Genomic DNA, 16,965 nt, shown 5'->3' with positions numbered 1-16,965 from the left:
AATCTACTCTATCCAGCCACATGGATTTTGGAGATTCTCAAATGTCTCCCAAGCCTGCTCTCCAAGGAAAGCAGTCCTACTTCAATCTATCATCATAAACTGAAGTTTCTCATTCCTAGAACCGTTCTTGAAAATCACTCTGCACTCTCTTCAAAGCATTCACAATTGCAACTATATACAATATTCCAGCTGAGGGCCAATAAGTGTCTTGCACAAGTTCAACGTTGCCTCTGTGAGTTTGTACTCTATACACGTATCAATGAAGCCAAAAACATTGTATGTTTTATTAACTACCTTTAAGAGATCACTTATGTGTGATCAAAGTATGTATCTGTATTGTGATCATTTATTCTGTTTTTATGTAGGTGTCCAAGAAATGAATGGAAATTGTGATTAGGGAAACTACCCGAAAATATTAGAAATGTATGAAAGACCATGAATACAAGATACCAATGGGGAAATAAATCTCTTGGCGTGACCAGCAGAGGTTGATTTCCCACCAGTGAAAATAAAAACTACTTAAACTTTGACAGTGACCTCAGGTGTGATTATTTCGTCACTCCACCCTTTAATATTGTAGCAAATTTTCAAAAGCACACATTTGATAAAACGTGTAATAAACGTAATCTGGATTAGTTTGTCAATCAGAGATACAGCACGGCTCATAATGTCCCTGTTCATTTTTTAACTACATGCTACTTCAGGCAATCGAGGGGTGGATTTCACTGGTTTAACACTTGTAACAAATGTGTAAGCACTCGTTTGAATTTAACAACTTTTGTACTCTTGGAACAGAACCTTCCGAACCGGAGCAATTCGAAATGGGTCTGCACCAACTGCCTTCCACTAAAATGATTCTTTTTTGCAGTGAAAATTTTTTGAATCATGCTAATTGAAATCAGCGACTGAAGTATTTATGGCATTCCCAGAAACTTTAGTTTTTCCTTTCGTGCACCCTTCCAACATTTTCACATTTGTTTCTTGAATTTAAATTTGCCCACGGTTTTAGGTGCAGTGGAAAGAGAAGTGTCAGAACAACTTGAGTGACACCTGATAAGGGAGCAGTATGCAAATAAAGTCGTTTGTGTAAAAATAAATTGGCTGCAAAGGAAAGTTTTCCCACTTGCTTTGCAGGAGGCGGCAGCGGCAGCAGCATTATTCCTGCCCGCGTGATATAGACTTCCCAGGCCTCACGCGCGGATCCCGGCAGGTGAGGCTCCGCCCTCCTGACCTCAGGTGGCTCAGTGAGTGAGGAGCAGCAGCAGCAGGAGCAGGAGCAGGAGCAGGAGCAGCAGCGTAGTCTCCTGTTCACTCCTCCAACTCCTTAAATATAACCCTCAATCCACAAAATACACTTCCACTCTTCTTATTGCCTGCTGCATTTGGGACACGATGCCTACCGTGCATAGGGACTTATTGATGGAAGTTTGTTTGGGTAAGTTTTTGTCATTTCTTACCCTTTTTATAGGTAATTTCATTCGTTGAAGACTAGTTAGCTAGACGATAAATAAATACTTCGATATGTTATTTATTATGAGGCTGTAAAGCACATCTAGAAGTACTATAATCTTTCTGCATATAATACTTTACGAAAACATTATCTGGGACAGAACTTAGATAGTCTTGGAAACCATATGCATTATTAATTGTATTACAGTACATATGATTGGGAGTACCGAAAACAAAACGATATAAAACATTTTCCTTTTGCAGTCATTATTGTTGTTATTCTCACAACTAATAAAACAATTTGTTTAGATTAGTAAATTATTTTTTAAAAAGAAATTTGATAATTTGATCTGAGTTAAGGAGTGAACTCAAATGACTCTTATAGTACAGGGTCATTATAACACAAAATGTTTTATTCTTGAATCAGATATGACTTAACAATCACCTCGCATAGGTTTTTTATTTTTGATTAATTTAAACTGGATGAGGTTATTGTGCTTAATAAAGTGGAGCTTACTAAGATCAATTTGGTGCATGTAGTGATAATGTTCCGGTTTGCTCAGTGAGTGTGTGGACTGGGTTAATGCCATGAGCCTGTGATTGAATCCTTGTTCCAGTTAAGATAGACTTGGGACCTGTGTCCTTGTCCCACTAGTAGTAAGAAAAAAAATCATGCCACTTGGCCATGGTACAGCAAACAATCATTATGGATCTGCCTTCTGACAACAAATTCAGGAAGAATAGTTAAGTCACTAGATCAATAATGGAGAGACCTAAGTTAATAATCGAGACAATGTTCATTCAAATTTTAAAGACTATAATTATTATCATTTCAAAAAATGTTGCTATCAATTTATTGCTTTATTAAGAAAGCTTTTAAAGCTTAGAATAGATGTATTATTTTAATTATTTTGGAAGCATCAATTTCTCAGCATCATTGAAGTCTGCCAGACCAGACACCCCAATTCTCTGCTTCTGTGCTTGCTGCTAAAAACGTTGTGTGACAATTTTCAGTTTTAATTAAAAATTTGAATTGATAGCTGTTTCTTTCTCCACAGGTGCTGCCTGACCTGCTGAGCTTTTTCCATCATTTTCTGTTTCTACAGTGTTTCAGTTTTCCAATATTTGTAGTATGTTGTCCTGTGTGCTATAATTGAATTTCTGCAAAAAGAAAAACTGTACATTTTCTCTATTTTACCCATGTCATTGTTTGTTTTATAATTGTGTACTATTTAGAGATGTTGGCTATAAAATTCAATTCTGCATTGATACTAGTTCTGAAACTGCAGAAGCCCAAAAGTGAACAAATGGCACTTGGCATGTTTCCAGGCACCTCTGGTATGTTCTGTGTGTCACAGTCTGACTGATGGGGTTGCAGTCCAGGGATGCCATCTGTGCACTGGAAACATGCAGAGTGGGAAATCATGATGTCAAACAAGTTTTAACATGAATTTTATGCAAGGTTTGCCCTGTCATTTTGCACCATCCAGGCCCAGAGATGATTTCATTGAAACATTAAAGGTTGTGAAGATCTGGACAGGGTAGAAACAGAAAGGTTGTTTTCACTGGCTGAGGAATCTGGAACAAGGGCTGACCACTTAGGACTAAGATGAGGAGAAATCACATTTATTCAAAAGGTTGTGAATCTTTAAGATATCCAGCTCAGCGGTTTGCAATTGTTCCAAGTATATAAGGCTAGCCCAGTTTTGTTTTGGGACTGAGGGAATTCAGAAATATGGGGGACATGAAGGAAATAAGTTAACATCAGCCACAATCACATTGAATGTTTCAGTAGGTCGTAAGCCCCTTTTCTCCTGCTATTTTTTATGTTCCTATACTCTCTTAAACCATACTTAAATATGCCTAATTAATTACTTCTAACTAACAAGTGACCACATCCCAGATGATAAGGCAGCACTTGGTGATCTTCCTAGACCTGAAAATGAGCCTAATTTCTTTTTGCCATAATGTCTTTGAAATAAATCAGAAATTGTATTTCTTCTCTTTGTCTTAACCAGTTTGAAATTTAGTTTCCTGCCACTTTAAACAGTGGTGGCATACTGCCCTTGTTTGTGGACTTTGATTTTATAGTGACCTCAGTAACACTGTTGGAATATTAAACCTGAAATACTGTCTATTACACATACATTGATGCATGATGTTGACGGAGGAGGGAGGGGTAAATTTTTAATAACACAGACACACTTAGAATCATACAAGGCCAGTTTATTAATATCCTTGCTTTTAAGGTGGAGTCTAAAAGTACAAAACTGGTATTAGCAGGTAGGAATTTTTTTTGTGGGTGTGGTTTATTTGTTAGGCAGCAGTTCAGGAGTCATATGCATTTTCTTTTTAAAATTATTTTGAAGATTGATTAAGGAATATTGCTGAATATAACTTCTTCACTGTTTTTAAACTTGGAAACATAAAGAAAGAGTATGTCATTCAACTCTTCGAGCCCTCCGCCATCTATTATGACTGATCATCCCAATTTAGTAGCTTGTTCCTGTTTTACCCCCCCCCCCTTATAGTTTGATCTCTTTAAACTCAAATTTTGATGAAACAAAGATATTATTTGCATAGCGTACAAAGCACAGGTTGTTGACTTTTTTTGTAGTCCAGAGCTAGAGGCTTTTATCTTGTAATATTAAAGAGTTAATTTGTTCCGCTGACCTGCAAGAAATTGAATGCCCCAGGAGCAGGGTGGTGTATCTTTGTCTTATAGGTGAAATATGGAAGGTTTCCATTCCCATCCCTTGCCATTCAGAACCATTTGCTGCATCATCACCTATTCAGACGTCAGTTGGAATATTGCAAAATATTGCAATTGAAATTCTGACTGCACTTTTTTTTACAAAAAAAATACAGTTCACACCAGAGCTGACCATTAAGGGGTGATTTGCGTTACATTGTTTCTGGAGTTGAGGTGGTCACTGCATTGTGTCTTGACTGGCATGTGACTGCGTGGGTTGGGGGGGAATTGTCTTGAGTGGCATGTGACTGTGAATGAGTGACCAGAGTACCAGTAAGCATGACCAATCGACCTGTATAAAGGGGATGTGTTTTCTTTGTTTGCGCCCCCTTGATTCGACTTTGTGTGCCTGTGAAGAGGGTCACAGGGGGTCACCTAGCTTGTACAGACTTTAATAAACTTTAACTGTTTGCAGAAGTTGTTGTGTGCGAATTGCATCTCGTGTGTGAAACCTTGGGAAAAGAACCTAACAAGTAGATGTTATAAAAGTCACATTGACCCTTAACTGACTAATTTCTCAAAATTGTATGGTTAAAGGCAGTTAGATTCAGCACTGTAAATCATGTATCCAAAGGGAAGTGGGGAGGAATACAGCTACCATCGAGACAAATGGTTGCATTGCAGATATCCAATTGCCTGTGGCCCATCTTGGATGTTATGTTGAGCCATTAGTGCACCTTGGAAAACTCTATTCTTTTATATAAAAATCTTTCTTGAAGCCACTCTGCCTCTGTAGTCAGCATTCCACTTGCATCAAGATGTATATGAGATGCTGATTGTCCAGCTGGCTTTGACTTCTGAAAAGCTTCTGGAGATTTTTCTTGATAGGTCCAGTGACATTACAATAACTATTTGTTGGGTTGCTTAAAGTGCTTTTTATTTCAATATATATATATACATTAAGTTGATTTTTGTTCTGTTTATGACATCTTTTGTTCTTGCAGAATCTTTTTTTTTTAAACAAGTTCCACTAAACTGAAAGGAAGAGCCCTGCAGTATTGGCTTTTTAACTGACTGAAGTGTTTCCCTCATTAACATCTTGTCTGTGTGGGAGATGACTATTGTTTGCCAGCGGGAATGTGGGCCCTTGTCCTTCACATTTATCTGCTCGGTTTGGGAACTTCATTCTGAACAGTAGAACTCTGCAGGCCATGTTTTGGCTGTGTCTCCCTCAATTTCTGCTACTTCTGTCCTGACCGTCTTTCATTTCACTTGGCAAAGTGAGGCTTCCCTCCTACTCACCTGCTCATTGATATGGAAACCTTTCTTGAGTTTCATTTAATGGCCTGCCAGTTCAGGCTTGCTACCTTCAAATCTTAATTTCTATGGCCTTTCCATGATTCCTGATACACTTTTTATCTGTGTTTATCCCTTTGAGTTTATATCTGTTATATCTCAACCCTTTTGGATACCACTACCCTCTGCAGAACCACTGAACCTTGTCTAGCTTTATGCACCTTTTTAAAACCTATCTGAAGTGGCTTATTTTCAGATGGCCCTTCCTTTTCTTGGGAGCCAAGCAGAATCTGTTTTACTTGATGTGTCTCGTCTTGCCTCATTTATTTCCTCTGTGTCCTTTCTTGACTCAATTTTACTTTGGCACCTTCCAGCTTGCCCTTCCTTGATTCCCATGGCTGCTCATTCTCTTGCTTGTTCTTGACCTGGATCGAACTTTTTTGGGATTACTACAACTTGATTGCTAACTGAGTAGGAAATCTGTCTCTGCTACCATTAAAAATCTCAGGTTATAGTCCAACAGGTTATTTGGAAGCTTTAGCTTTCGGAGCGATGCTTCTTCCATCAGGTGGTTGTGAAGTGGAATCATAAGACACATTTATAGCAAAACAGTACAGTGTCATGCTGCTGAAATGATATATTGAACAACCTGGATTAAGTCTTTCATTTTTTAGAATGGGTTGCTAGTTTCAGTTCATTAATGTGTAAATCCCAAATCTCTTTTTAAATCGCATTCTCAAGATAAGAAGGTTTTAGAAGAAAAGGTATCATCTCAGTTTATACACTGCATTAAAGCTGTGAGGCCAGAGTCTGTCTGTATCCCAATCTTGAGTCAGCCTGGTTCTGTTTGCAAAGTGGAATTTACAAAATATTACATGGATTGACTGCCTGTGGGTTATGCATTTTTTGAACAAAATAGAATGTATCTGCAAATGTTCTGCAAGTATAAATTCACTCCTTAAATCTGTGTGCATGCAGGAGAGAGACAGTGAGTGTGTGCATGTGAATGCACCTGAGAGAGTGTATGCTTGCATGTGTGTAAGCTTGGTAAAATGAGAGTGTGATGGAGTATAAGCCTGTGAGAGGGTGCATGCATTGAGCTGTGTGTGAGTGAGAGTGTATAGTGCAGTGGGTCACCTGTAGTGTGTAGTTGAGGCCATCCCCATGGGTACAGAATTTGGCTATTATCCTCTGCTCGGCCACTTTGCGTTGTTTCCTGTCCCGAAGTCCATCTTGGAGGGTGGTCACCCGAAGATCCGAGGCCAAATGTCCCTGACCACTGATGTGTTCCCCTGCTGGGAGGGAGCACTCCTGCTTGGTGATTGTTGTGTGGTGTCCATTCATTGTCGTATTGTCTGCTTGGTCTCCCCAACATACCATGCCTCAGGAAATCGTTGCCTGCGGTGTATGAAATGGACACTGCTGGCCAAGTCACATGAGTACCTGTTGTGTACACGGTGGGTGGTGTCCCCATGTGTAATGGTGGTATCCGTGTCTACACTCTGACATGTCTTCCAGCGGTTGTCATGACTGGGTTTATGGTGTTGTGGTTGATGTCCTGAAAGCTGGGCCATTTGCTGTGAACATTGATCTGTTTGAGGTTTGGTGGTTGCTTTAAAGGTGAGAAGTGGAGGCGTGGTGAAGGTCTTGGCGAGGTGCTCAAACTCATCAATAATGTGTTGCAGGCTGCAAAGAACATGGTGCAGATTTTGGGCTCCTGGGAAGTACTGGACAATGAATGGTACCCTCTCTGTTGCAACCCGTGTATGTCTCCTGAAGAGGTCATTATGGTTTCTCGCTGTAGCATGTCAGAACTGGCAATCGATGAGTTGCGCATCATACCCTGTTCTTTTGAGGGCATCCTTGAGCATCTTCTACCATTAGCTCTGAGACAATTTCTACTGTCACTGGGCCTGAGAATAAACTACACTGTGTGGAGGGGGATCAGACATATACACTTTACCCACTTTCCTGACCTGAGCCAAATTCTGGATGAGGTTTTAGAGTCTTCCCTGATATTAGGGATTGATAGTCCCAGTGTTCTTGATTTTAAAAAGTAGGGTTGCTTGCTTTCAGAACAGTGTACTGGGATACTTGCATGAGTTTAAAACTCCTACAGCTTTCAGGGGAGATTATGTGGGGAGGCTACACATAGGGCACATTATCCCAAGTGGCTAGATTCTACAGCAAAGATCCCTATGGGTTCTGCTGCACCCTCTGGGATATCTTCCTCAGAATTGACCAAATCAGTGTGCACTATTTTTGCCGGCTTATCTTTAAATGTCTTTGATCTGGCCAGCAATGCACCACTTTATTGTAGTGGGAATGCATTGGTCTCTGGGTGTTCTCCTTATGTGGGTGGGGAATGGCTTTACTCACACTCATTTACACTCAACTTTTAACAGATTCAAACCTTGGTTGCAGACAAAGGACATTTAACTTGTTACTGTGTGGAGATGAGTTTTCTCTAGCAGCTTCTATCTATCTTCAGGTCTCTCTGAGCCTGTAACTCAAATTCTAACTTCCAGAGGTGGAACAGCCTCACTCCCCCACCCCTAACTCTCTTTATTTCCTCTCTCTTTCCTTCTCATATATTCTTTCTTGCCCTGTCTTTCTCTCTCCATAAACTCTAGTTGCATTTAAACCTTTTCCAGCTCCCTGTCATGTGACAAGACATTGATTGGTTTCCAGTTCTAATTCCTCATCAGTCTGGTCTGATTGTGAACTGTGCCTTTGGTGCACAGATAACAATTCATTCCATTTTCCCTTGTTGGGCAGTTCCACATTTAATTCGTTGACTTCAACCTTTAATTGGATGTGCCCAGGGCAGGTAACATTTCAGCAGTTAACTATCCTGTTCTGCAAGCATTCCTGAATCAGAAAGTGTGATTGTCTAGTGTTAGAATATAAGATTTCAGTGTAGATGTTGTTTTTATTTTAAAAATCATTTCACCTATCCAGTTTCCCCCTTTTGACTTCCAATTAGTTTATTTTGACTTGTTTCTTACATTTGGAATTTTGTCAGATTTCATGGTTCAGTGTCATGGGTTTATTTTGGAATTAAGGCCCCAATTTCTGTTGCAAACACATTACCAATTTTTAATATGATCCTGTTCTCACACCTTAATAAGCAGAATGTTCAACAGTGATGACATGTTTCCCCCATTCCTCTGTTTGTGGACTCTGATTTTGTAAACACTGTTATGAAGTTAAACAAGAATAGTTTAGATGAATGGGGGATTGGAAAATACTTCACAACACAGATAGTCATCAGAATCATACAAGATGAGATTGAATTGAAAACTGATAGAGATTATTCATTTTTTTTCCACAGTGGGTACAGCAGGAAGGTTTGGTATAATAGGCTCAACTTGTCACAGGCTAGCAGCAAGTGAAACAACTCCACAGAGGCCGGTATTCCATTACCAAGTAACCCGTTATTTCTATGTCGAGATCCTTGACACTGATCTAGATAAAAGGGATTATTCAGTTGATAAAAACTTAATTTAAAAACAACTGAGGGATATTAGGTTATCTTTGAGGAGAAAGTGAGGTCTGCAGATGCTGGAGATCAGAGCTGAAAATGTGTTGCTGGAAAAGCGCAGCAGGTCAGGCAGCATCCAGGGAACAGGAGAATCGACGTTTCGGGCATAAGCAGGGCTTATGCCCGAAACGTCGATTCTCCTGTTCCCTGGATGCTGCCTGACCTGTGCTTTTCCAGCAACACATTTTCAGCATATTAGGTTATCATTGACCTTGCCATTAAGATGAGACCAAAGCTTGACTTAGCAATTGGGAATTCTTTTATGGAGGCTCTTGATTGGCTAGCTGTCAGTTCAGGAGATGTAGACAGTTTCTTTGTGTTAAAATTCTCTTTAAAATGTTGTGAATTGCTTGACATGCTCAGAACCCTCGTTAATTTTTCTCAGATTTCAACTAGTTCCAAACTTGTGCTTTGTCAATCTCCTCTTAGATTTTGAAAATCCAATATTTGACACAAATTGAGCAATTTTTCTGAATAAAATGTTGACTATTCTGCTATTGGTAGATAACTTACTAAACGATTTACTAAATTGAAAGGGAATGTTTATTTAAGGTGCATTGATAGTCAAGCTTAATGTTTTACTTGATGGTGTTGTCTTTAGTGATTTTGCTCAAGAAGCCTCAACAAACAGTGGGGGAGCACTTTGAGGTCAGTGACCATAGTTCTATCAATTTTAAAATAGTTATGGAGAGGGACAAAACTGGTCCACAGGTTCAAGTTCTAAATTGGGGCAAGGTGAATTTTGATGGAATTAGACAGGAGCTTGCAGGGGTTGATTGGAGTAGTTTGTTTGCAGGAAAAGGGACCTCTGGCAATTGGAAGGCCTTTAGAAGTTAGATAGCTAGCTAGAGTTCGAGGTCTATATGTTCCTGTGAGGGTGAAGGGCAAAGTTGGCAGGAATGGGAACCCTGGATGACAAGAGGTATTGAGACTCTGAACAGAAAAAAGAAGGAAGCATGGCTCAAGTACTGGCAGTTGAGATCTAGGGAATTCGTTGAGTTATATAGGGGATACAAAAGTTTACTGAAAAAATCAGGAGAGCAAAAAGGGGACACAAAATAGCCTTGGCTAAGAAGATTAGGGTGAATCCAAAGAGGTAGTTTGAGTATTTTAAAGGAAAAAGAATAACCGGAGAGAGAATAGGACCAAAATGGAAATGTATGTGTGGAATTGCAGGAGGTGGGCAAGGTCCTCAATGAATATTTTTCCTATGTTTACCATGTAGAAAGACATGAAGACAAGCGAAACTTGGGAGGTTAGCGGTGATATCTTGAGGACAGTCCATATTAGAGTAGAGGAGCTTTGGTTGTATTAGAATGTACGAAGGTGGATAAGTCTGGTCCTGACCAGCTATATCCAAGAACATTAAGAGGCTAGAGAAGAAATTGCAGGGGCCCTGGCTGATATATTTGTATCATCGTTAGCCACAGGTGAGGCTCTGGAAGATTGGAGGGTAACGAACATTGTGCCCTAATACAAGAAGGGCTGTGAAAAGAAACCTGGGAGCTATAGACCAGTAGGCTTAACATCTGTGGTAGGTAAGTTACTTGAGAAGATTGTGGGATAAGGTATACATGCAATTAGAAAGACAGGGTTTGATTAGGAATAGTCAGCATGGCTTTGTGCGTGGGAAATCCTGCATCATAAATTTGTTAGAATTCTTTGAAGTGTCAGGAAGGTTGATGAGGGCAGGCCAGTAGGCATCATCTGTATATGGATTTTGGTGAGGCCTTTGATAAGTGTTCCATGTGGTGGGCTGCTCTGGAAGGTTAGATCGCGTGAAATCTGGGGGAGCTGGCAAATTGGATATAAAATTGGCTTGATAGTAGGAAGCAGAGGGTAATAGTGGAAGAATGCTTGTCAGACTGGAGGCCTGTGACTTGTCGTGTGCCTCAGGGGTCAGTGCTGGGCCCATTGCTATTTATTATCTATATCAACAATTTGGACGAGAATGTACAAGGTAAATGATTAGTAAATTTGCAGATGACACTAAAATAGGTGGTATCATGGACGTTGAGGAAGGATTTCAGAAATTGCAGCAGGACCTTGATCTGCTGGGGAAGTGGTCTGAAAAATGGTAAATGGTGTTTAATATCGATAAATGTGAGGTGTTCCATTTTGCAAAGCCAAATCAAGGTGGAGTTTCATGGTGAATGGTCGGACCTTAAGGAATGTAGTGGAATGGAGGGACCTTTGAGTTCAGGTGCATTGTTCTATGAAAGTAGAGTCACCGGTGGATAGGGCAGTGTAGAAGGCTTTTGGCACACTGGCCTTCATCAGTCAGGGCACTGAGTATAAGAAATTGGGAAGCCATGTTGCAGTTGTACAGTTTGTTGGTGAGGCTGCACTTGGAGTTTTGTATTCAGTTTTGGTCACCTTGCTATAGGAAGGAAGTTGTTAAACTAGAAAGAGTGCAAAAGAAATTTACAAGGCTCTGGCCAAGAGTCAACGGTCTGAGTACTAGGGAGAGGTTGGACAAGCTTTTTCTTTAGAGTATAGGAGAAAGAGGGGGCTCTCATAGAAGTGTATAAAATCAGGAGAGGCATGGATAGGGTGAATGCATTCAGTCCTTTTTCCCAGGGTTGGGGAATCAGGGACTAGAGGGCACCAGTTTAAGGTTAGAGAGGAAAGAATAAAAGGGAACCTGGGGGCAACATTTTTACAGAGGGTGGTACGCATATGGAATGAGCTGCCAGCGGAAGTGGTTGAGGCGGGTAGATTAACAACATTTAAAAGGCATTTGGACAAATACATAGATAGGAAAGGTTTAGAAGGATATGGGAAAATGGGGTTAGGTGGATTGACATTTTGGTCTTCATGGACCAGTTTGGGCTGAAGGGCCTGTTTCCGTGCTGTAAGACTCTATGACTCTAAACATCTACGTGTATTCATTAAAATTCTTGGTATATTAGCGAGAAAAAGCTGGGGTAAATTTCATGGGGAGACAGACCGTTGTAGGCTGTGAGCAGTGTGACTGTCAACTCATCATCGTTCAATAGTCCTTTGAGACTAGATGCTTCTGAGGAAGAGTCCTATATTTAAAATCAAAATGCTGATCTTTTTAGAATTCATTATTGGGATATGGGTGTCTTTAGCTGGGCTACCATTTAATGTCCATCCCTAACTGTCATTGAGAGGGTGGTGGTGAGTTGCCTTGTTGAACCATTGCAATCCTTTAGAGTTAAAACGCTTCTAGGAGAGGGAATTTCCAGCATTTTTTCCCAGAAAATGTGAAATGAATATCAAAATATATTGTGCAAATTTACTCTCCATTACAAAGCTAAATTTGTTTGTTTGGTTGGGAACTCAGATGAATTACATAGCATCTTTGCATTTGAGTGCCAGTGAGTTGCAAAATCAATTTCTAAAGCCAAAGCTGGATAACTGATGTTTTTACACAACCAATTACATCTAGTTTATATAACTATAATATACAAACATGGTATATTATAACTCTTGTTTATGACATGCACACTGTTAGATTATTCTTACTTTTTGCGATATAGTTTTGAATTTTTAAAAAATATTTACTGGGATAGTGCCAATTCAGTATCACCTATTTTATACTAATAGACAAAGCAAAGTTACCTCTAAGATGTTAACAGCAAGTGTAATCTTCAAAGAATGACCATTAAAGGGTATGAATTAATTAGATAGAACATGCAGAAATAATTCTGTCTCTATCTTATTTAGAATGGGAGGATTTCTTTATTGTTTCTAGCACTTTTGCCACGCTGCAACGTGTATGAAACATTTTGTGACAAAAATTCAGTGAAGCCATTTCTGCCTAATGTCAACATTTTACATAACTTTCTTCAAATGTTTTCATATTCTTAAAGATTGCTCTTGATCTGTCAATGAATCTCAATTCAACTCACTTCATAGAATCATTAGAATCCCCTACAGTGCAGAAAAAGGCTTTTTAGACCCGTAGAATCTGCACCAACCCTCCAAAGAACACCCTACCTAGACCCACAACCTCATTCTATACCCATAATCCCGCATTTACCATGACTAGTCCATGTAGCCTGCAGGTCCCATCACACTACGGACAATTTAGCATGGCCAGTCCACCTACCTGCACATCTTTTGGACTGTGGTAGGAAACTAGGGCACTTGGCAGAAACCCACGCAGACACTTAACACTGTCAGAATGTGACAAAACAGAAAAATATAAGATGTATAATCCCTACCTAGTTAATTATTTGGAATATCTTAAGATCTTAAGACAGAAGTATTGAAGTTGGACATTCAGCCCATCGAGTCTGCTCTGTATTTCAATGAGATTGTAGCTGATCTGATAATCCTCAAATCTGCTTTCCTGCCTTTCCCCATAATGCTTGATTCACTGACTGATTAAAAATCTGCCTTGAATGTACTTAACAACCCAGCCCTCTGCAGTAACTAATTCAACAGATTCACTACCCTCACAGAATAAACTTCTCCTCATCTGACTTAAGTGTGTGACCTCATCATCGGAGGTCACGTCCTCTGGTCCTTAACTCTACTACAAGGGGCACAAGTCCTTCTGCATCAGTCAAGTCCCTAAGAATTTTGTCTGTTTCGATAAGGTTGCCTCTCATTCTAAGTTTCAGTGAGTATTGGCCCAACCTATTCAACATCTCTGCAAAAGAAAATCCTTTCATACCTGGTATCTGCCTGGCGAACCCTCTTTGGACTGCCTCCAACAGTTAATATTATCTTAGATAAGCAGCCAAAACTGTTCATAACATTGCAGATGTGTTCAGACCAGTGTCTTGTATTTTAGCAAAAACCTCCCTACTTTTACATTCCATCCCTTTTGAAATAAAGGTCAGCATTCTATTTGCCTTCCCTATTACCCTAGCCTTTTGTGATTTATGGACGAGGATTCCCAAATCCCTCTGTTACATTGCTCTCTGCTGCTGCAGCTGAATTCTGCAAATAATAAGAGCACATAAAAAGATATAGAGCAATAATTATGGCTGACTTTAATCTTCATGTTGATTGGGTTAGTCAAATTGGTAAGGGTAGCTACGACAATGAATTTGTAGAATGCATTATGGATTGTTCCCTGAAGCAATATATCATGGAGCCAACCAGACATCAGACTATTTTTGGGAAATGGGTAATGAGACAGGTTTAAGGAATTATCTGAGTAAAAGGTACCCAGGAAATAATGATCATCATATGGTACAATTTGATATTCAGTTCGAGTGTGCAGAACTTGGGTCAGAAATAACTGTGTTTAACTTAAAAAAGGCAGTTTTAAAATGAAATAAGAATAGAGTTAGCTAAAGTGAACTGGGCGAATAGATTAGCAACAATGGCAGTAAGCAAGCAGAGGCAGACATTTAAAGGGAGTGATTCATGACTCGGCAAAAACACATGCCTTTAAGAATGAAAGATTCTATGAGAGGGATAAACCAACCCATGACTAACCAAGAAAGTAAAGAGTATTAAATTGAAAGAGACAGGCATGTTAGGAGGCCAAAGTCAGTGATAACCCTGGAGACTGGGATGAATTCAGAGTCCAACCAACATAGGAGGACTAAAAATATAACAAAAAAGAGAAAATAAACTGAAGGCAAACCAGCAAGGATTTAAAAAACTGACAACAAGAGATTATTTAAGTAAATGCAAAGGAAAAGAGTTCAAAGTGAGCATAGGTCCCTTAGAAAATGAATCTGCGAATGGTTTGGGGGAACAAGGGAATGGCAGAGGAGTTGAAAAGATAGTTTGCATCAGGCTTTATCGTGGAAAATACCTCAAACATCCTATTAATACTAAAGAATATGGAGGAGGAATTAAGTACCATCACTATCACTAAAGAAGTAGTATTAGATAAACCAATGGGGATAAAGTTTGATTTGATTCTGGGTGACTGTAGATTTTGCATATTCTCCCCATGTCTGTGTGGTTTTCCTCCCACAGTCCAAAGATGTGCGGTTTAGATGTATTGGCCATGACAAAGACAAGGTTACAGGGATTGGGTGGGATGCCCTTGGAGAATTGGTGTAGACTCATGCGAAATGGCCTCTTCGTGCACTGTAGGGATTTTATGATCCCACTTTTCTCAGTGCTGATGCTTGTGCCCCAGGAATTGAAACTCATTTCATCCACACACCAAGTGAGCCATGCCTTCATCTCTCTAATTTTATTTATCAATTTACTTACCAACAATTGCTGTATTACTCATGGAGTAAGAAACACAAGTGTTGTAGTCCAAGGCAGATCTGTGGTCTTACTGAGCAAATGGTTTTGGTTGTAGTGTCTCTACCTCTGTCTCAGGGTCTTCTAAAGGGCTAAGTAGCCATTTCTCCAAGGATGATTTGTGGGTGAAATGAAGAGCTGTCGCACCCTGAACTGATGAAGGAGACTTGGCAACAGTCAGAAATGTGGGAATACATACGCAGAATGCAATTGTGTTCGCAGAAGTGTTCCCTCTGAGAAATGCATGCTGATCAGTGTGCTGCCACCTTTCCCAGTTTTGATTTCCAGTTTCAAACGCTGCTGCCATATACAGACATCTGAGTTAATGTTCAGAAGAACAAAATTGTTGGTTCACAGACCAACTGGATCTTTAGGGAACAGAAGCTGTTCCTGTTGATGAATATGTGACTGACCGCTCACTTAGAGCCTCAGTGATGATATTAGTGCAGTTGATAATATACTGCACTGCAATTGGGGAACCTAGTGTGGGAGGAGAAGCCCATTGTTCCTTGGCTTTCAGGGTCACAACAGTGTGTACTGTTGGATTCTTGGAAACACACCATGATTTTGCAAGTTATGCAGTGGTTTGCAAGACATCACCAAAGTCCACCTCCCCTCTGATCCTTGGAAAAAGCCAAAGGTTCAAAGCCACTCTGACTTTGACAGCGACTGGCAGGGTATGATGATCAGTGTTGTCAGGGGAGAAGTTTGCTAAAACAAGGGCATAAATCTCTGATTATCTGCCCAAAGAGCTATCAATTTATGCCAGAATCTGCTGGTTCTCTGACCGCTTTCTCCAGTTATCTCAGTTTCCTGCAATGAGGTTATGATCTCTGTTGCTTTCTGCCCTTCGGTCCTCCTGATGCTCATGGCTCTGCTTCTTCTGAGAATGTTGCTCAGCGTTGCCAGTGTTGTGCTCCCACCACTAGTTGCTGCTATCTAGTAGGTAAAAACAAGGACTGCAGATGCTGGAAACCAGAGTCTACATTAGAGTGGTGCTGGAAAATCACAGCAGGTCAGGCAGCATCGGAGGAGCAGGAAAATCGACGTTTCTGAAAAAGCCTTTCATCAGGAATAGAAGCAGGGTGCCTGCAGAGTGGAGAGCTAAACGAGAGGGAGGTGGGGGTGGGGAGAAAGTAGCATAGAGTACAATGGGTGAATGAGGGGGGTGGATGAAGGTGATAGTTGAGAGAAGAGGGTGGAATGGATAAGTGGAAAGGAAGATAGGCAGGTAGGACAGGTCATGAGGGCGGAGCTGAGCTGGAAGGTTGGAGCTGGGGTGAGGTGGAGGAAGGGGAAATGAGGAAACTGGTGAAATCCACATTGGTGCCATGAGGTTGAAGTGTTCTGAGGTGGAAGATGAGATGTTCTTCCTCCAGGCGTCGGGTGGAGTGGCGGTGGAGGAGGCCAAGGACCTGCATGTCCTCGGCAGAGTGGGAGGGGGAAGTTGAAATGTTGGGCCACAGGGCAGTGGGGTTGATTGGTGCGCTAAAGCGCTCTGCTAGGAGGCATCCAGTCTCCCCAATGTAGAGGAGACCGCATCGGGAGCAACGGATACAATAAATGATATTGGTGGATGTGCAGGTAAAACGTTGGATGTGGAAGGCTCCTTTAGGGCCTTGGATGGAGGTGAGGGAGGAGGTGTGGGCGCAGGTTTTGCAGTTCCTGTGGTGGCAGGGAAGGTGCCAGGATGGGAGGGTGGGTTGTAGGGGAGCATGGACCTGACCAGGTAGTCACGGAGGGAATGGTCTTTGCGGAAGGCGGAAAGGGGTGGGGAGGGAAATATATCCCT

General features: G+C 40.7%; 1 protein-coding gene across 2 annotated transcripts in view; it reads left to right on the top strand.

The window, feature by feature from the left end:
* Positions 1 to 1,280: 1,280 nt before the first annotated feature.
* The window catches only part of LOC122555690 (PGAP2-interacting protein-like), a 131,383-nt gene continuing 115,698 nt past the window's right edge, over positions 1,281 to 16,965 (top strand). For both annotated transcript variants that reach the window (XM_043701727.1, XM_043701718.1), the window contains exon 1: positions 1,281 to 1,435. In XM_043701727.1, coding sequence (XP_043557662.1) covers positions 1,393 to 1,435 — 43 coding nt within the window. In that variant the 5' untranslated portion in view covers positions 1,281 to 1,392. The remainder of the gene's footprint in view (positions 1,436 to 16,965) is intronic.

This window comes from Chiloscyllium plagiosum, chromosome 1 (genome assembly GCF_004010195.1).
Source record: "Chiloscyllium plagiosum isolate BGI_BamShark_2017 chromosome 1, ASM401019v2, whole genome shotgun sequence".
Classification (NCBI taxonomy): Eukaryota; Metazoa; Chordata; class Chondrichthyes; order Orectolobiformes; family Hemiscylliidae; genus Chiloscyllium; species Chiloscyllium plagiosum.
This window is presented reverse-complemented; position numbering and strand designations above follow the sequence as displayed.